We start from the raw sequence: 20582 nt of genomic DNA, 5'->3' as shown, positions 1-20582 counted from the left end.
AGGACACCCGTGTTGGGGCAGAGGCTCTTGAGGTATGGAGAAGGAAGAGGAGAGGGGCTCCCAATAGCCCTAAGGCAGAATACAGAATCTATGACAAGGGGTCTTTAGCAATTCATCCTTCCTCTTCTTGAGAACTTCCTGTAGTAGGTGTAGTCTTACCTAGCAGAGGCTTCATAGTGTTTCAGAGAGAAGCCAAAAATCATTTGCCCCTTTGGAAACTCTTTTCCTTCCTCCTTAACTTTCACACCTGCCACTCTTCTTTCTCGAAAACATTGTTCAACTCCCTTCCTCCTGGACCTTTCTCTCTGAACCCTAGCCATCCCTAGTCACTGCGAGACTAATCTCCTGGGCAGTGGTTTCTTTTCTCCTTGGCAGTTCTTCCCATGATGCTTTGTGCCTCCTTCTAAGTCTCTGGCCCGTGGATCCTGTCTTACAGGTTAGCTTCTCTTTCTGTATCCTCCCCACAGTGGAGGTGGGTGCCAGGCATGAGAGCTGTTCACACATGTTCCCCAGGCCCACCAGGAATAAGCTTGCATGGAGGCAACCTCTCCTGCCAAGTTTTTTCTCTCTTTCTATCTTAGTCTACTTGGTACCCTTGATAGCAAACCAGAAGGCACAGAGTGAGGGGAAAAGACTAGAGAGCCAAGGAGATTCCATTTTGAGGAAATAGTACAGTTTGCTTTGCTAGGGCGAAGAAATAGATATGAGCTCTTCCCGTCTCAGGTCCAAATTAACCTAGAACCCAGAGAGGAGTAATGATGGAGCCCTGCCACTGTTGAAACATCTCTGAGAGCCACACTTTTCTGAAACCAGAGTGTCTGTCACATTCCTGACTTGCCATGCTGTTGTGTCTTCCAAAGGGTAAAAGAAGTTAAAGTACTAGGAGCACTATTACAGCGCATTTAATTCTGACCCAAAATGGAGAGATTTTTTGCAAATTGGATATTATGGGAACCTAGGAGAAGGCAACTATATTTTCCCCAAAATATTATAACCAGGATGTCAGATTTTCACTTTAGAATTCAAGAAGGCAGATTTCTTCCTTCCTCCCTCCCTCCCTCTCTCTTTCTTTTTCTTTCTTTCTTTCTTTTCTTCCTCCCTCCCTTCCTCCCTTCCTCCCTCCCTCCCTCCCTCCCTCCCTCCCTCCCTCCCTTCCTTCCTTCCTTCCTTCCTTCCTTCCTTCCTTCCTTCCTTCCTTCCTTCCTTTCTTTCTATTAAGAGAAAAGATGGATACAGTTCCCTGACAAGAGACTTTGAAAGATAGAGTGGTTCCAAAGGGTTGGCAATTCTCTGAAGTACAATTTTGATTATGCTGTTGTAGATGGTCCCAACAAGGAAGGCAAAAAGGAGCCACTTGAGGAAAAGTTCAACTACCGAGAAAGGCAAGAGCATGTGATAAAGAAGAATAGCCACCAGCACTGAGTGTCTGTCTACCCATAGCTTTTCAAATTTTATCTTAATTCCACACCGCTGCCCCCAATCCTTGGAGGAAATGGATGATAATGAAATTGTCTCATCCCCATTTGCAGATGGGAGAACTGAGGTTAAGCTTAGGTTTGGATTCAAACCAAGATTAAGAAACATGGCTGAGATTATACAACTAATGAAAGAAGAGCCAAAGTTGGAGTGTAGGTCAGGATACCTCTAGAACCTGTGTCCCTTCTGTGCTACACTGGAGGGACCTGTGAGGAAAAAATGTCAATGAGGCCCAAGTTCTGCATGAGATGGGACTTCCCCAAGAGCCAGGTGACAGCAGCAAGTGTTCTTCTTAAAGTCGTCTGTGGAAGAAATGATCACAAGAGTAATGAAAGTCTGTCAGATAATGTTTGAAAAGAGCTCATCCGTTCATTCAACAGATGTCTTTTGAGTGCTTACTTATGGGTTCAGGTGCTTTCAGTGACTAGGACACACAGCCTTCCAGAACACATTGCTGGGTTGGGAACATAGACAAGTGAGTAGGCTGGGTGTAGGGGGTGGGGTAGTATGGGGTGCTTTGAGAACTTGTAAGCGGGGCATTTAGGGTGGTCAGACCTCCTGGAAGAAGTGAAATGTTAGCTGATATCTGAACAATGAGTAGGCATTGGGGTGGGGTGGGGGATGAAGCGAGTGGTGAAAGAGTTGGAGGGAAAGTAGTTTAATTTGGCCAGAGGCATTGAAGGAGTTTGCATCTTACCTTTTATTCATCCATCCATCACCCGTTATGCATTGAATGTACATGGTGAACCTGACGCTCTCCTCAGTGCACCGCAGTGAAGAGGACAGACAAAACGAACTACCTGGAACAGTGCGTGGTACATGGGAAGGACTCAGTAAATGGTGGTGGCCACAATTATTTTATCATCTTCCAATAGCAGGTTTGTGCTAAACCCTAGGGATACAAACTTGAGTTCAGTATGGCCCCTGACCTTGAGGTACCCACATTGTACTCCAAGAGATGCAAGTGAACGGATGAGTTTCTTTACGTAGTGCGGTAATTCTATAAGCTCAGTATGAGTCACTTGTCCTGTGGCTGCCCCAAGAGTTGGTGTAATCTTGGGCAGCATTTCATAAAGGTATAGAAGCTAGGACTGGAGTGCTTAATATTTGGGGAGTCTCTAAATTCTGAGAATCTAATAAATGCTATGGAGTATCGACCTGGAAAAACCAATGACAATTTTGCCTTCCTCATTCAGCTTCAGAATCTCTGATGCTACAACGGGGAAGTGATAACTCTCCTCTGGGTTGGTCAGACCACCCTCAGAACACAGTATTTAACAGCTCTGTGCCATGTGTAAAACATTGTATTGAGCATCGTGAGGAAGACAAAGATAAATAGGAGGTAATTTTTTTCTTAAAATTGGTGGACTTATATCTATACAGTGCTTTGTAACTATAAGGTACCTACATGGATAGGTTGTTTTCATTCTAATCACCAGTGGGGTAATACAAAACACTATAAATGCAGTGGGATGCATTAAAAATTTTACAGATGTCTGAAAGAGAGCAAAGTCACTTTCAGTCGTAGGAGATGAAAGAAGGCTCTAATGTAAGAGCAGGTATTTGTAGAGGGCACTAGCATGAGTGAAGTTTTGTGGGAAAACAAAACTGGAGAATGGTTAATAACCATCAGCGTTTTGGGGGGCATGCAGGGGACTGGGCTGGGACTCAGTGTGGGAGGTCTTGAGTACCTGATAAGGAAGGGGAGAGACAAAGTTTTTCATTGGAAGAATGACATGATCAGAGCTGCGCTGCAGGATTCCCTGGCACTGGAGTGCAGATACCTCAAGGAGTCGGCAGGGGAGGCAGAGAGGCTAGCTAGGACGCTATTCTAATGGTCAGGTAACAGAAAGGAATAATAATTTTTTGGTGCTTAAGATGTGCTTTCGATAGGTTATTTCACTTAATGAAAGTAATCAGAATCTTGGAAAGGAACGGACCAATTTGAGAGAGGTTAGAACAGAAAGGCTGAGGGACTTTCTTCCCTGGAGGATTTTGGGAACGGACAAGATTGGTTGTGGTTCAGTCTGGAAAGAGCACTTGAGTGGGGGTCTGAGACCTGCTTCCCGTTCCACTTCTGCCACTGACTACCTGTGTGACTTCAGGCAAGTCATTCCACCCCCCCCCCCCCCCCCCCGCGGTCTTTGGTTCTCTTATCTGCAAAACTGTGGGTCTGGTGTTTAGGGTTTGTTTGCTTGATTGCTTATTTATTTATTTGCTTGTTGTTTTCAGTGGCTTGAGACAGTGACACAGTGTGTTGGTGTTTGGGGAGAGCTTGGGGGTATACCAGAATAGTCACCAATATCTTGAAATTTGATGAAATGCAGTATGCCTGGGTCTCCGTGGCAGGACAGGAAAAAGACCTCAAACAATTTTGGCCTCAAACAAGATTCAGTTTAACTTTTATTTATTTATTCTAATTTTAAATGTTATTTATTTTATTATTTGCTTATTGAAGTGTAGATGATTTACAACAGTTTGACTCAGTATCTTTTACTACTTGTGTGACCTTGGGCAAATTACTCAATTCCTTTTCTGTTTTCATAAAATAAGGATAATAATATGCACAGTTAAGGATTGTCATGAGGATTAAACAAGACAATACCTGGCACAAAGTGCTGGGGTGGGTGGGGGAGGTCTGTTTCCTTCCTCCTCTTTCTGTGATGCTCGTATTCACTTAGCCTCCCTCTCTGAACATCCCCCCCCCCCCACCAACCTACCTTCTCTTTCTTTTCACCAAAACAAAGCGTGATACCCTGACTCCAGGCACGACAGTGGACATATCCGTGTAGAATTAATTTGACAGACTTTGTAATGGAGTTTCCATACATAGCAGTGGTATTTCAGCAAGGTAGCTAAGGATGGTTAGTTCCGTTATGCCTGCACATTCAGTCATATTCTGGCTGCTCTCATCCAGCTGCAGGCATGCAGCTAATCCCTGCTGAGAATGGCCTCTGACTGTTGCTACCCTGGTAGACCCCGACTGAGGGTCACATGGGCAAGGGCCCCATGAAGGTGGGGCTGGTGGGATGTGAGTGTGCTACACTGAGCCAGGTGGGCAGCTAGTCCACTCTTCTGCTGAGTGTCCCCATGCTGGGTATAGAGTTGGGCTCTGTCTCCCTTGGGTCCTTCCCGTGCGAGTGGGACATAGGAAATGGGAGAAAGGCATTAGGGCATATACAGGGCAACACAGAAACTGACACGACCCCTCGTCTACTCCCCCATCCCCTAGGTCACTTCCTATTTAGAAAATAAATCTTCTTAACCCCTCCACGTGCAGAGATGCAGAACAGTTGTTTTAACACCATCCAAGGCGAACGTGTTGCTCTTGTGCCCCAGACACCGGCACCCCCATTTTAATCAGTCATGTCACCCACGCAGCATCAGAGTGTTTGGGAGACACTGAGAGAGTAAAAGAAGAAAGGACAGTTTGAAAGGGTTGACCAGGGAAGGTTTCTTGAGGATCTTGAGTTGGGGTGGAAAGAGGAGAGAGAAAGCAGGAGGAAGAGAAAAGTGCCCCCAGCTGCACCCATGGCTTTTCAGGCCCTAAGAGTCAGGTGGGGCGGGCAATAGGACTGGGGAGTCTAGACCAGGGCACTGGAACTACCACTATGACAGGTCTAGGGAGTGACCAGGTTGAGGGGAGCCCTGGCTGGGATCCCCAGTGATCTAGCACTGTCAGGGTCACTGCCTGCTTCCCAGTGCCCCCATCTCAGTATCCCTTTCCCTGTGGTTTGGGGATTCTGGACACTGAGGCCATCTCAAAGAGGATCTCATTTCTCAGTTCCCTCTTAGGGCCCTGCATCCTGAGTGGGGTTTCTCCTTTGACCTTGGTAAGAGAGAATCCGTGGTCTCCCCCAGGGTTCAGTGTCCTTGGCTGACCCGGAGCAGGACATCCTTCCGGCCTGCTACCAGGAAGAGTGGAGTGGAACTGCATGGCTACTGGGTGAGGCCAGGCTAACAGCAGCCAAGGCCAAGTATTGGGGGGGTCAGTGACTTAAAAGGACAAGCTGCCTGGTGGGTAGCGCTTGGGGGGACTTGTGTGCTGGAGAGGGGCAAGAGATTCCTGGGGCTCAGGAACTGGGACCAGGGGAGGCCATGGACAGGCAAGGCCTATGCCAGAGATTCACCTCCCCTACCTTTTTTTTTTTTTTTTTTTTTTGCAGTAGGCGGGCCTCTCACTGTTGTGGCCTCTCCTGTCAGCGGAGCATAGGCTCCGGACGCGCAGGCTCAGCGGCCATGGCTCATGGGCCCAGCTGCTCCGCGGCATGTGGGATCTTTCCGGACCGGGACACGAACCCGCGTCCCCTGCCTCGGCAGGCGGACTCTCAACCACTGCGCCACCAGAGAAGCCCTCCCCTACCTTTTAAAGGGTCATTTCTCCCAGTGCCACTAGAAATTTCCTTTACCACTTCCAGATTCCCTTAGGTTGAGCACCCCTCTCCTTAGACTCTGCTTTTTAAATGCAAACGTCCCTGGGAGGGACTAACACTTTGACCTCTAACACCCCTGTGTAAATTAGTATCAGATGTTTGGTGGTGTTTTGTTTTTGTGTGTGTGTGTGTGTGTGTGTGTGTTTTTCTGGTCTGAAAGAAGGGGGCTACTTGAGAGCTGACACCCTTTTCTTTTCCCACCCTGGTTTGTGAGGACCCCAGGGCTTCTCCACTTTGCCCTGACCTAGGAAATAACACCTGTCCCTGAGGCTGTCCAGAAGCCAGGTGACCTTTGGACAAAAGCCCTCCTGGGCTCTTGTGTCTGGAGTCTCCTTCCCTGGCATTTCCCTCCCTGGTGCTCTCCTCGCTGGCCCAACCTGTCCCCGAATGCTGGAATGTGGACAGGGAAGGCCCAGAGCTGCCCCTGGAGCTTAGAGGTCCTGTTTTCCTTTTTCTTCTGGTTCAACTTTCCTCTACTCAGAGGCAAAACATATACAAATCAATTTTCACTGCAAAGTAAAGGAGCTGTTGCAGTGGAGGATTCCTGGACTGAAGGTCAATATCATGACATAGTGTGAGTGTGTTTCGTGTTTGGTCATTGCAATCATTGTTGCGGTCCTCCATTTACAATGCTTGGTGTCAGTTTATTTATCTCTTGTAAAAATAAAATACAGTGTGTGTGTGTGAGTTGTGGGAAAAAATTATTAGGTTTATAGATAGAATAAGATTTGTCGTCTGAACTTAAAAGCTTAAAGAAAAAATACTTCATTGCTTAAAAAAAAAAACCCAATTTTCCGTCTACTTTTCTCAGGCTTCTTTGCCAGTGGCGCTAACTAAGGCTGTCACCTCGTGGTGTCTAGGCCAGCTTCTTCTCCTGCCCTTAGGGAGCTAATGAGGGAGTGAGTCGGAGGGTGCGGGAAGGTGTGCAGTTTGTGTGATTACTGTGGCTCTGGGTCCCTGGGAGTGACTGCAGTCTATCAGGGATTTTCTCGATTTGGGGAGTTAGCACTGATTGCAGATATTCTCTATTATCAGACAGCATGTCAGGATCGCTAGTTTAGGGACTGTGGTGGCAGAGGGACAGTGGGCAGGACTTGTGGACAGTGGCGCAGAGCCTCCCTGCCAGGAGGGCAGGAAGGAGCTTGCCCTGGGCATGGTGTGGCGGCTGGTCTTTGCTCCTCCGAGGTTCCCTTGGATGACTGGCTCAGTCTTTTTCTGCTCGACTGCCTTTTACCCTCTTCCGAGCCAAGCAGGTGGCTGTCAGCTGCCCACACAGCCTGTCCTTGCCCCCTGGCACAGGCAGTGCCACTACACTGGGGCTGCTGGCCCCACCTTCTCTACTCTGTAGAATTGTTCTGGGGACCAAGTCCCTCGGTCCTTCTCGTCCCAGGCTCTGGCACATTCAGTGCCAAGTGTGTCCTCATGGGATGGAGCGCGGGGCTGGGGCCAGGGTTGTTTCTGAGGTCCAGCACCAAGTAGCCCCCCCACATTGGTCCTGTGGGCCCTTCCCGACTCTGCTGTGGCTCCGCCGTGAGACCCAGGGCAAAGTCGCTGACCTTTTGTGGGCCTCATTCTACTAGATAGTAGGACCCTGTGATGGAGAAGAGAGATTACCTTTTATATGTCTAAGAAAGGTGCTACCAGAAAATAACCAAAGAATTGTTATAATTGAATGAATTGGAGACACTCCCTAAAGATCAGAGTGTTGATTCCCAGCAAAGATGTCATTCTTTTGGAGGATGGCCTCACTGGCATTCTTCGGTAGACTCTGGTTAGTCTGATGCCTCTGTAGTTACCCTGAGACACAGCCCCATCCCCTTGCCATGGGGTTGGGCTGTAATTTGTAGTCTGCTCAGGGCTGCCTCCTTCCTCCTTGCAGACTCTGATGGGTTAGCCCCACCTAGCTTGTGAGGACCTGGGGAGTCTGGACCTGAGCCGTGAGGTGGAGGACATTGCCTCTCATCTCTCGCCTCCGGTGAGTCCTCCAGGCAGAGCAGAGCCTTGCTGGCGTTTTGGGTCCTCGCTTTGGTGCCCCGGCGGGACGGGAACAGCTGTGACCTGCTTTCTGGATTCTGCTTAATGGGCTGGCCTCCTCTAGTGAGTTTTCCCAGCCCACGAAGGAATCCTGGAGAACTGGATTCCGAAGGGCATGAGCTGGGGAAGCTGGACTGGAGATTCAGCTGGAGGTGACAGAGGCGACAGTCCGAGCCTTTCAGGAGCCCTTGGTTTGCAGCAAGCAAGTGGCACGGAGAAGGGCTGCCGTGTCCCCATGCCCTCCTCCACCCACTTCCTTACATCCTCCTCCCAGAGGGGCTTCCTTTATGCTTCAGGAGTCTACAGGACCCTCGGAGAGGCTAAGGCTTCCTAGATGTTGCTCTTTGCAAATGGCAGGCTGTTTTTCTCATGTGGGTGGGCTGGTGTGAACTTTGTCTGTAAAGAAGTTTCCTCAGGAGCCCTCTCAGCTGGAGGCCAAGATTATTAAGGGAAGGTCATCCTGGGAGCTCCTCTTTCCCTCTGCTGTCCTGTCCACCGGCTTTCTCTGGAGGGTCGAGGAAACTGGAAGAGTAATTCTTAACCACCGTGCTCCTTGGAGGAAACCCGGCCGATCTGAACTAGAAGGCCTGGATCTTGGGGCTGCGGTGGCTGAGGACAGGGGGTGGAAAAAGCAGGAAGTGTGGACCAGACAGAGGGGAGATGTGGCTGTTCTGGCTCCTGGGATGGTTCCTGGCCAAGACCTTTCTTTCCTTTTTGCCAAACGTTCCATTCAGCTGATTGCCAGTTCCTGGTGCCTGCCATCTTAATCGCCAACTCTAGGAAGGAAAGTTTTGTGAGGAGCCACGAGCTGCCTCACCTCTTCCATCACTGACTCTCTTCGTACCCAGATCCCAAATCTACAGGGTGTGTGCTAGGAACTGTGATCTCCAGGGATTCCGTGTGTGTGTGTGGTGTGTGAGCAGAACAGCTGCACAAATGGTTTCTGACCTGGGACCGGGGACTCAGGACTCTGAATGCAAACCCAAGTGATGTAACTGTGTCACACAGCCTCCTGTCCCTCTGCTCTCTTAGGACCCAGAGAGCCCTTTATTAACTCTTGTGTCCACTTTGGCTTCAATTGGTGGAGAGTCCAGGGTAGGCCCAGGAAAGAGAGAAACGGAAAGTAAGTTCCAGTAGCAAAACTGAACCACGTGGGGCTGCTTTAATTTGGCTGAGAGGATGCTAGAGAGGGGCTGTATGAGTGGGAAGAAAATGCAAGCAGTTATATTCAGTCTCCTCACATTTGGATTAAGTGAGAACCACACAGAGAGAACATAGTTAAACAAGAGAAAGACTTTGTTGGTGAGTGTGACTCAGTGATGGGCCTGACATCAAAGAAGCTTGTAGAGCTGTATAAAACCCGTAGGTTTTCAATACGGAAGCAGGGATCAGCTGCACATCTGTTTGAGGCAGGGAGCTGACCTACTTGACTTATTGTTATACCTTCCCGCTGGAGGGGTCGTATTCCTGGCACACTTCCCTGTTGGAGCTGGGGCTGTGGGAGGGGAGAGGTGGAGCTGAGCGACAGCGTGCGGAGTGAGGGGTGGGGGACGTGTACCTGGCTGCAAAACCAGTGGGATTTGGGGTCTGGGTAAGTGTGGGTGCTGGGGATAGATAGGGGCAGGGTCCTCTCAGAAGAGAAAGCTCTGGGAGCCAAAGGGATTAAGTCCTTAACCCCTTGAACCATTCTGTCCTGAGAGGAGGTACTGAAGGTCTCTTCCTAGGGCAGTCCTAGAAATGAGTCATCTTCCCTTAGTAAAAACTGCTAACAGGCTGGGGGCTTGAGACCCTCCATATTTTTCACCACCTTTCTCGATAGCTCTCCATTTCCCCTGCTCAGTGAAGATGGGTCAGGACGTGCAAGGTTCCCTGCTTTGTGCCCGAAAGGGGAGATTGAATTATTTATGATACATCTGTCACCTTTGTTAGACTGTAAGCTTCCTGGAATTGTGCCATGGTCATCTGAATACTTCTGGGTCTAGCATGGTACCTGGCACGTAGCCGGTACTCACCGCCCGTTAGAATCCAGCTCTGTGGCTCAGGATTTGGGGAGATGACCGAGACCCATTAGTCTGTCCCAAGCAGGGTAGTTCTCATACGGTGCCGTCCAGCAAGACAACAGGAAGCCCTCTCCACCCACAGCTCGTGTCATCGCTGGACCCTGGGGCCCCTCCCTCTCTGGCACAGGCATGGAACAGAGCCAGCTCACTTGAGGGAGTGCCCTCTCCTTTCTCTCTATGCTCTGACTCTGAGCCATTGTGTGGCTCTGCCCTGACCCCCTTCCTCCCCCCGTGACCTCCAGCCATCTGTTGGCAGCTGTGTGGGCTGAGTTTGGTGCCGCCTAGACCCTGGCACCGACCTGCTTGGCCATAAGCATGCCCTCTTCCTTTACCAGCTGACTGCCTGGTGCTCTTTGGGGTTCCTTTCCCCAGTTCCGTCCTGTCTTCCTGGTAGTTCTGAAACCCTAGTCTTTGGTGTCAAACTTTGCTGCACATCTGAATTGCCTGAGGGGCTTTGAAATGTTCAGAGTCCAGGGACTCACCCCACTGAATCAAACCCTCCAGGAGAGGGGCCAGGAATTTGTATGTTTGAAGAACTTTCCAGATGATAATTACAACCATTCAAATGTGGACCCTATATTAGATAATATTATTGTTAAATAATAACAATTACAATTTAACGTACTGTCAACGTTAAATTTAGCTGGTATGCTAACTGGCATTGTGTTTAACATCAGAGAATGTCCTAGTTCTGTAGAGATTCAGGCTGAAGTATTTAGAAGTGAAGTGTTTGCATCTTAACATTTGAAAATGTTAAGCAGAGAAGGAGAAAGTGTGCTCAAATGTGGGGAAATGTTAACAATTAGTGCATGCAGGTGGTGAAGGGAATCTGGCTGAAAATGGTCTTTCAGATGGTTTCCATCTACTTTCTGAGAGATGGATACTAGAAGAGAACACAGCTAGGGCCACCAAGGTGCACAACTCCAGCAGGCACCATTCTCTTTGTTGTGGTAGAGGGTGTCATTCACGTAGAGTACAGTGTGTGGGTGCTCCGTGGAGTTGTGAGACAGAGCGGTACTGGCCCCAGCCTTCTCTTCCTGGATGAGCTGCAGAGTAGCAAAGACCCCAGGCCCTCGTCCACCCCAACTCTTTCCTGGGACCTACATGGATATTTGCTTTCTTACAGAATCCCTAGTAACCCTTGAGGACTCAGGGAATAGAGAATTTGTCAACCCAGCAGAGCCTGGCAGGGAGGGAGCTGAACTGGGGAAGAGAATGGGGGAGGCAAGAAACAGGAGGCTCTGATTCCTAAAATACTTTGTGTATCCCCACCCCTCCTGGAAGATGAAATTCCGGGCGGAAGCCGGCTCCCTTTAGCTGCCGGTGGTTGGGACTGGTTGCTCCTGCCTTTCCTCTTTCCCTCTCTGCATTTCCCCTGTGCCTGGCTGCTGCCCTGAACCCAGAACCAGGGCTGGCTCTCCCGGTCCTGGTGTCCTGGTCCTGCGGGGGATGCTGCTTGTCCTGCCTCCTCACCATGGATCCCTCAGCATCAGAGCGAGCAGAGCACTGCACTTTTTGGAAGGTGCAGCTGCCGGTGTAGCCCCGGGTGCAAGATGGGCTGGGCCTCCTCTGCACAGCTGACAGACAGTCTGGTGGTGTCCTGGCTGGGAGCCGGGACCGGTGGTTAGAGAGGGGTGGCTCAGCTTTCCGTGTTTGAATTCCAGTCTGGGAAGAGCCTTAGGAGCTGGGCCTGCTGGATCTCCCTCGGGTCTTTTTTTTTTTTCCCCTCAGCCGCGCCGTGTGGCATCTTAGTTCCTAGATCAGGGATTGAACCCAGGCCCTCAGCAGTGAAAGTGTGGAGTCCTAACCACTGGACCACCAGGGAATTCCCCCTCAGGCCTTTCTTCTCCTTCCTCCCAGGGCTAACTTTGGTGTCCTCTGAGAAATGTGACTGAAGGGAATCAATAGGTCAGAATCAAAGAATCCCAGGGCTGGAAGGCACTTTCTGTGGGGGTCTTGTCTATCTACCCACCTGCATTTACAGATGCCAAACCTGGTCCTGTTAGTTGAAACCCAGTCCTACCTTTGAAGGATCCCCAGGAAAGGACCCCACCTGCATCCTGATCACACATCTCTATGTCTGAGAATTCTTACCACCAGAAAGCTCTACCCTTATATCCCAGCTGAAGTACATTTTCCTCAGTGGAAATGAGGTGACTTTGGAACTTGAGGATCTTGGTGGGAGATGACAGATTCATACACATTTAATTTTTTTTTTTTTTTTCGGTACGCGGGCCTCTCGCTGCTGTGGCCTCTCCCGTTGTGGAGCACAGGCTCCGGACGCGCAGGCTCAGCGGCCATGGCTCACGGGCCCAGCCGCTCCGCGGCACGTGGGATCTTCCCGGACCGGGGCACGAACCCGTGTCCCCTGCATCGGCAGGCGGACTCTCAACCACTGCACCACCAGGAAAGCCCCATACACATTTAATTTTGAATAAAATGTTTCGAGATGATATTTGAGGTATATACGGGTTGCTATTGGGAGCATGAAGGTGGGGCGCGTTGTTGAACCTGGAGGCTCAGAGAGGGCTTCTTGAAGAACTTGATGTCAGAGCAAAGTCTGAGCAGTTAGAATCACATAGGCAAAGAGCGTCGGCAGTTGGGAAGGGCGTGCCCTGGAGCAGGAAGGTACTGCACGAAATCACGGAGGTATCAGATGCGTGATTCTGAACGGTTGGAGATGAGAGGGAGATGGGGGCTGGTGATAAAGGCCTTGTAAAGGAATCAAATAGAGAGCCTTTGAAAGGGTTTAAGCAGAGAGTGAGCCGATCAGATCTACACTTCAGAAAGAGCCCTCTGACTGCCCTGGGGAGCGAGCTTTAGAGAAGGAAAGATTAGGAGGAGGAAGGACTGTTTGAAGGCTATTGTAATAGCCCAAGTGGGAGAAAATACGCCTTTAATTAGGGCAGCAGCAGTTAGCATAGAAGCAAGGACTAGATTTGGGAAGCATTAAGAGGAAAAGTTGGCAGGCCTTGGGACTGGATATGGGGTGAAAAGGAAGGAGGAATCCAGGATGACTGCCGGGTTCCTAGCTTGGGTAACTGGATGGTGCCATTCACCCAGATGGGGAACCAGGAAGGAGGAGAAGGTTGTGGGAAGGAAATAAGAAGGTGATAGTTCAGTTTTGGACATCTGGGGTTTGAGATATGGGTGGGCATATCAACTTGACGGGGGAGACACACATTTGGAATCATCAACACGCACGTGATGTGAGTGGGAGAACAGATGAGACTGCCCAGTGGGGTTGTCACATTAACAGAGGCTGAGAATAGAGTCCTGAGCCAACACCAATATTTCAGGGGTGGACAAAGGAAGAGGAGGACAATGACAGAGGTGGAGAACATGAGAAAGTAGTGTCATGGAAGCCAGGGGGTGGAGGATGTAAGGAAGAAGGGAATGGTCTGAGAGCCAAGTGCAGCAGCAATGTCTGGGCAGATAGAAATGCCTGTGGAACTGGGTGGCCTGGGCATTGTTGTTGGGGCATTTTAGTGTAATGCTGGGGGCAGAAGTCAGATTACAGTGAGTTGAAGAGTAAATAAGGGAGAATTGAGAAACATCGTGTGTCTTCTGTGAAGCTTGACTGGGAAGGGAAGGAAGAACAGGGAGGGTATGAGCTGAAGGACAGAAAGGCAAGAGGGGGTGCTTAGGGTGTAGGGTTCTGGTTTTTGTTCCTTCTTCTTTTTCTTTTTAAGGCTAGAAGAAGCTTGATCATGTTTATGTGCTGAAGAGAGAGACCCAGTTAAGGAGAAGAGGTGAAAGTACAGGAGGGGGAAGGGAAGTTGGTGGCGCATCAGCCTAGAGGAGATCCAGTGTGTGGGGCAAGCGCCCTGGAGGCTCTGGAGGCTTCTACCTCAGTGGGAAGCGGAGACCTGCTTTCCCTGAGACCAAAAGGAAGAAGGGGAGGCCAGGAATTTCCCTGGGGGCACAGTGGTTAAGAATCCACCCACCAATATAGGGGACACGGGTTCGAGCCCTGATCCGGGAAGATCCCACATGCCGCGGAGCAACTAAGCCCATGTGCCACAACTACTGAGCCTGCGCTCTAGAGCCCGCGAGCCACAACTACTGAGCCCATGCGTCACAACTACTGAAGCCCGCGCGCCTAGAGCCTGCGCTCCACAACAAGAGAAGCCACTGCAATGAGAAGCCCGCGCACTGCAACCAAGAGGAGCCCCCGCTCGCCGCAACTAGAGAGAGCGCGCACGGCAATGAAGACCCAGCGCAGCCAAAAAATAAATAAAATAAAGGAAAAAGGAAAAAGGGAAGGGAGGCCAAATGCAAGTGTGGTTAAGTTAGTAGGGAAGAGAGGCAGGAAAGCGAGAGAGGTTATTTCCAATGGCCTCGGTCTTTCTCTTCACGGTGGTGCCTGGCTAAGGCCAGCGTTACTACTCTGCTTGTCCCAGCTTGGGGCTGAAAATACAGTTGCTCTCTGGATTAAAAGGCTTAATCTCAGTTCACCTTTGAGCATGTATCTTGTGTCTCCCATCGAAAGTACTAGGCCCTCCTTTCCCTGGGCCCAGTTTCCCAACTCTGGGCAGCCAAGTTCTGGGTATCTTCATCTGTGCATCCAATTCCTTTCAATTTTAAATAGCAAGACTCCCTCTTACCCTCTGTGGATAAAAAGTAATCTACAAGGAGCTGTTGAAGCGCGGAGAAACTCAACAGGCAGAGAAATCAGCAGAGAGCAGCTTTTTTATGCCCTGAAGCTGGGCTTGGGCTATTCCATTTTGGGGAAAATACTTTCTAAGACTCCCTGAGCCAGCCTGTGCCTGATGGATGCACCAGGATCCTGGAAGGGCACCTCAGGTTGAGGGATACTCTTGTCCTAACTCCTTTGGGGTCTGATGGAACTTACCACCCACGAATCTGTCTGAACTTTTTTCCTATTGATGCTTTCAATTTTCTAGTCATGAGGAAGGACGTGCTTCACATGTTTGTTACCTGCTGGGTAACAGTACAATAAAATGAAGGATTTTTGATAATTTTATGAAATCGTGAACTTCGCAGCTGCTGGTGAGAAGGGTCAGAAACCACTTACTAAACAATCGCCTGCCCCAACCTAATCTGAAACACATACACACACAGGTCCATGGTTCTCAGCTTCGGCTACAGACTAGAATCTCCCGGGGAGTTTTAAAAAATACCACTGCCCTACTGCAGACCAATTAAATCAGAATCTCTTGAGAGTACCTGGGCTTCAGTACTTTTAAAAAATTCCCCCAGTGTTTCGAATGTGCAGCCAGGATTGAGAACCACTGGGCCAGCTCGCCTTGTCATTGCAACCGTGCCTCCAGTCACGGCTTCTAAAGGAAAAGGGTACCAACGCTGGAGTGAATGAAGGGGCTGCTCGTGGCCAGAGGCAGCTGGCTGGCAGGTGGCGGGTGTTCTCTGCCTGTCTGGCTTCCTAAGGGCTGAGGGAAATCAGTATTTCGGCACACCTGTACTCCATCAGGTGCCCGGGTCTCACCTGTTGGCAGACTTTGTTTTACTGACTCATATCGGTGCATTTTGGGAGGATCTTAGTGCAGTCTGAGTAGCTGTTTCATAGGGCTTTGTTGTACTTTTCATTTATTGGTTTATTGAGGTATAGTTGACATATAATAAACTGTACATATGTAAAGTGTGCAACTGGATCAATTTTGACATATGTATATACCCGTGAAACCACAATCAAGCCAGTGAACATTTTCCTTGTCCCCAAAGTGTCCTTGTGCTCCTTTGTAACCCTCTTTCCACCCCTTCCCAGAGAGCCACTCATCTGTTTTCTGTCACTGTAGATTAGTTTTCATTTTCCAGAATTTTATATAAACGGAATCCTACGCGCTCACACTCTGTCTGACTTCTTTTACTCAACACAGTTATTTTGACATTCGTCCATGTTATTGCCTATGTCAGTAATTCATTCCTTTTTGTTGCTGAGCAGTATTCAGTTGTGTGGATGTATCATATTTTTTTTCATCCATTCACCTGCTGATGGACATTAGGTTGTCTCCAGTTCTGTTTGTTTTGTTTTTTCACATCTTTATTGGAGTATAATTGCTTTACAATGGTGTGTTAGTTTCTGCTTTATAACAAAGTGAATCGCGTCTCCGGTTTTTTGATGTTACAAATAAGACTGCTGTGGATATTCGTATACAAGTCTTTGTGTGGACATATGCTTTCATTTTTCTTGGGTAAGTAATTAGGAGTGGAATACTTGAGTCATATGGTAGGTGGATGCTTACCTTTTCAAGAAGCTGCCTATTTTCCAAAGTGGTTGTACCAGTTAACGTTCCCCACCAGCGGTGTGTGAGAGCTGTCCTCTTTATTTATTTTATTAAGAACGTTTTTTTGTTGAGGTAGAGTTGATTTACAATGTGTTAATTTCTGCTGTACAGCAAAGTGACTCAGGTGTACATATATATATTCCTTCTCATATTCTTTTCCCTTATGGTTTATCACAGGACACTGAATACTGTTCCCTGTGCTATACCGTAGGACCTTGTGGTTTATCCATCCTACATATAATAGTTTGCATCTGCTAATCCCAAACTCCCAAACCTCCCCCGACCCTCGCCCCCCTTGGCAACCACAAGTCTGTTTTCTATGCCTGTGAGTCTGTTTCTGTTTCATAGATAGGTTCCTCTGTGTCATATTTTAGATTCCACATATAAGTGACATCACGTGGTATTTGTCTTTCTCTGTCTGACTTACTTCGCTTAGTATGATAATCTCTAGGTCCATCCACGTTGGAGAGCCGTCCTCTTTAAATTGACTGAAGAGCCCTCGTCTCCATCTTTTCCTCTTAGCTGATACAAGGTGCCTCCTTCTTTCTTCGGGGTACCTGTGAGCGAGATGAGGATGGGATTTAGGGACCAGAAATGGAAACGTGTATAGATGAATGGAAGGGTAGATGGATGTAACAGATAAATAAAGTTGTCTTGGTATCTCTTTTTTTCTCCATCTTTCTGTTTCTTTCCATCTGTTGTAGGCACTCAAGAAACAGGCAGTGGCCCAGATTATGTCACCCAATCAGATTATTGACACGTCTCTTTTTGTGACTGAATGATTGATATTTTTCCTCCTCACTTGCAGGTGCCCAGACACCATGCCACAACCCTGCAGAACTGACATTGCCAGGAAGTAGAAGACTTCCTTGTTTCCTCTGTCCCCCATCCTCACCATGTCTTCGACTCAGGGCAGTGGGGATCATTGGAAGTCACTGGAGTCTGTGGGCATCAGCCGCAAAGAGCTGGCCATGGCCGAAGCCCTGCAGATGGAGTATGATGCTCTGTCCCGGCTTCGGCACGACAAGGAGGAAAGCAGAGCCAAGCAGAACACAGACCCCTCTCTCATCAGCTGGGATGAGCCTGTCCTAGACTTCTACAGCAAGCCAGCGGGAAGGCGGAAGGACCTCAAACTCTTACGTGGTCTCTCTGGCTCTGACCCTACCCTCAATTACAACTCGCTCTCCCCACAGGAAGGGCTGCCCAACCACTCTACCTCCCAGGGCTCCCAGCCTGGCGCAGATCCCTGGCCCAAAGCCTCCCTGGCCGGAGACTATCTCTACATTTTTGATGGTTCAGATGGGGGGCTCTCTTTGTCCCCAGGACTGGGGGACACAGACGACTCTTTGAAGAAACTGTCCCCACCTCCTCTGCCTCCCCGAGTCTCTATCTGGGACACTCCTCCCCTGCCTCCCAGAAAGGGGTCCCCCTCATCCTCCAAGATCTCCCAGCCCAATGACATCAACACTTTTTCTTTGGTCGAACAACCTCCAGGCAAACTGCTGGGGCATCAGCTCCTAGAAGAGGAAGAGGAGCTGGGAGGTGGGGGTCCAGGGCGCCTACTGGGGTCCATGGACTACGACGGTATCAATGATGCCATTACACGGCTCAACTTGAAGTCAACCTATGATGCAGAGATACTGCGGGACGCCACCAGGGGCTGGAAGGAGGGCCGGGGACTCCTGAACTTTGGCAAGGACACTCCTGGAAAACCTGTGGCCCGGAGCAAGACCATGCCCCCTCAGGTGCCCCCCCGCACCTACACCTCCCGCTACGCCAACCGGAAAAATGGAACATCTGGCAAGAACCTCCAGATTTCTGCAGCTCCGGTGAGGACCTGATTATGTTTCTTCTGTCCCCTTTCCCCTTGTCATTCAGAAATAGAGTCCCCCCTTTCTTCTTTGCTGTCCAAACCACAATCTGCTCCACACTCACCCCTTCAGTCCTCTCCTGCCCTCTGCTTCTGACATTGGGCCCCCGGGCCGTGGTGGGGGAGGGAAGAGGGACACTAGTAGAGAAGGCTCCTTTTCAGGGCCAGTTTTGTGTATCTTGGCCAAATGGTCCTTCTGGGGGCAGGCATTTTGGAATACCCACTTCGTGATATAAGGACAGAACTGAGGTGAGGGGATACACTGTTGACGGCATGGCCGAATGGCCTTGTGCACTGGGGTGGGTTCCTTCTGCTTTCTGACTTTCTGCTCTGCCAAAAATGCTGCGTGGTGATGAGGTTCCGTCATGATACTAACCGATTTTTAGTGCTCACTAAGTCCCAGACCCCGGTCAAGACCCCTCAGCAACCCTGCCTAATGATCCGCAGTGCTCTGTCTCATCCCAAGGCTCCATTGTTCTCACTCGCTAGCTCGCTGGCTCTCTCTGCGTTACTCCCTCTGGCTCCCTCCCTCCCTTTGTCTCTCCCCCTCTGCCTCTCTCCTCCCTGTGCTCGTGTGTGTGCCCCCCCGCACATCTCTCTCATTGTGATAAAATACACATACCATAAAATTTACTATCTTAACCAACTGTAAGTATACAGTTCAGTGGCATTAAATGCATTCACACCGTTGTGCAATCCTCACCATCATCCATCTCTTTTCACAGTGAAAATGTTAAGAAAAAAGTATGCAGTATGACGGTAATTATTTCACTTTAGCAGTATATAGTATAAAATAGAAAACTGTCTGCACAGAAGCATGGCGTAGGTTCCAGGGCAGCTTTGATCTTTTTCTGGTTTAAAAAGTGTCAGCAACATCTCCATGGGCGGGACCTGAAGCCTGCTTTGTGTTTTGCACTTGGAAACCCTGACCCCAGGGGAGCCGAGAGGCACCCCTGTGGCTGATGAGTTCTGTCCTAACAGCTTTCCACCTCATTCCCTCCCTGTTTCCTCCTTATCCATTGTCTGAGGGACACTGGGGCTTTCCCACCTTGTGTCCCAGCAGTTGGGATCCTTCACAACTCTGGAAAAGCCACGTGGTCCTTCCTTCCTGTGCTTCGGCTAAGAGAGTCCCCCAGAGCAGAGGCAGCTCCTGGGTTAAGTCACAGCTCTAGAGTGCAGGGCTTTTTAAAGGACTTGCTCTGAGAGGTGGGGCTGTTCCTGCTATTTATAGGGACAGGGAGATTCTGTTCTGCACAGCTGGGCCTGCTTGCGCAGCGGCAGGCCACCCTGGTAGGTGGTCACCTCTGTGGCTCGCTCTCCTGCTTCCCCCCCACTCCCTCACCCTTCCCCCATCCCCTGTGTGTTATCAGAGTTCTGGGAGGGAGCTTGGTCCAGAGTCTCCTTGAAGAAGCTAGGGCAAAGCAAAAAGCCCTCGCCAGTTCTTAGGGGGAAATGCGGCCTTGGTCTTCCCCACCCCAGCTTGGTGCAGGGGCTCATCCCACTGGGAGGGGGGGCCCCTCGGGCTCTCGACCCATACCACCGCCCCGCCTTCGCCGGGCTTCCAGCCGGAGGGACCCACCTTATCCCAGGCCTGTGGAGCCAGCTAAGGAAATGGTTGGCTCCAAATGCCAGCCTGGTACCCCTGCTGCCAGCCTCTGCCCTGCAGATCCCCCCAGCCAGCATCGGGCGATGCCATCAGGGCCTGCCAGCAGGGCAAACGTAAGTGGCTTTTGTTTTCTTATGGAGCCAGTGAGTGGTACTGAAAGGCATGAAAATGACCTTCAGTCGCCACTCTGTTCTCCACCCTCCTTGCCTTCCCCTCCTCTTGCTGTCTCTCTGTCTCTGTCTGTCTCTGTTGCTCTCTCTATCGCTCTCACTTTTGTGGGTTAGTTGCTGACAGTGGTACTATTGTTTTGACTGGGACACAGGCATGAACTTGGCAGAGCCAGGGCCTCCCATGCCAACTGCCCCCACGGCTACCCTCCCTTCTCTGCACCCCCTCCATGCTCACCCAGGGGAGCAAGGCCAATGAGAGAGGGTCACTCAGAGGAAACAATCTGGATATTCAAATGAGGAGCTCAGTTGCTGCCATCTGCCCCGAGGGGGCGGGGAGGACAGGAGAATAGCCAGGGGGAGGCTGAGAGGTGAGGCGTTGCGTGTGTGCACACTGGCTCCCCGGAAGTATCCGCCTTTACCGGATGCAGGCCGGCACTCTGTCAGAGCTGTCACCTCATTCCCTTGCAGTGGCCTCCCTGGTGGCTCTGGGCAGGCAGGCCGAAACCTGCCACGCACCAGCTCCTCCCTGCGGCTGTGCTGCAGGCCTTGTTCGAGGGCTGCTTTAGAACTCCTCATGGGTGACTGAAAACAGCTCTGTGGTGGGAGACAGTTTGAGGTCTTGTCTCTGAGAATCCCCACCAGCACACACATGTTCTTGGACAGGAAG

At 50.1% G+C, this 20582-nt stretch overlaps 1 protein-coding gene across 9 annotated transcripts in view; it reads left to right on the top strand.

Moving 5' to 3' along the window:
- PIK3C2B (phosphatidylinositol-4-phosphate 3-kinase catalytic subunit type 2 beta) overlaps positions 1 to 20582 on the top strand; it is a 61810-nt gene that overhangs the window by 3541 nt on the left and 37687 nt on the right. For 6 of the 9 annotated variants that reach the window (XM_089908326.1, XM_089908324.1, XM_089908323.1 and 3 more), the window contains exon 2: positions 17078 to 18098. In XM_089908326.1, the coding sequence (XP_089764452.1) occupies positions 17166 to 18098 (933 nt within the window). In that variant the 5' untranslated portion in view covers positions 17078 to 17165. Of the gene's footprint in view, positions 1 to 17077; positions 18099 to 19123; positions 19859 to 20582 lie in introns of those variants that run through there. The other 3 variants (XM_030762269.2, XM_089908328.1, XM_089908327.1) reach the window with 2 other exon arrangements.

The sequence above is a fragment of the Delphinapterus leucas genome, chromosome 1, assembly GCF_059928025.1.
Source record: "Delphinapterus leucas isolate spDelLeu-1000000601 "Yukka" chromosome 1, BTC_Dleu_Yukka2, whole genome shotgun sequence".
Classification (NCBI taxonomy): Eukaryota; Metazoa; Chordata; class Mammalia; order Artiodactyla; family Monodontidae; genus Delphinapterus; species Delphinapterus leucas.
This window is presented reverse-complemented; position numbering and strand designations above follow the sequence as displayed.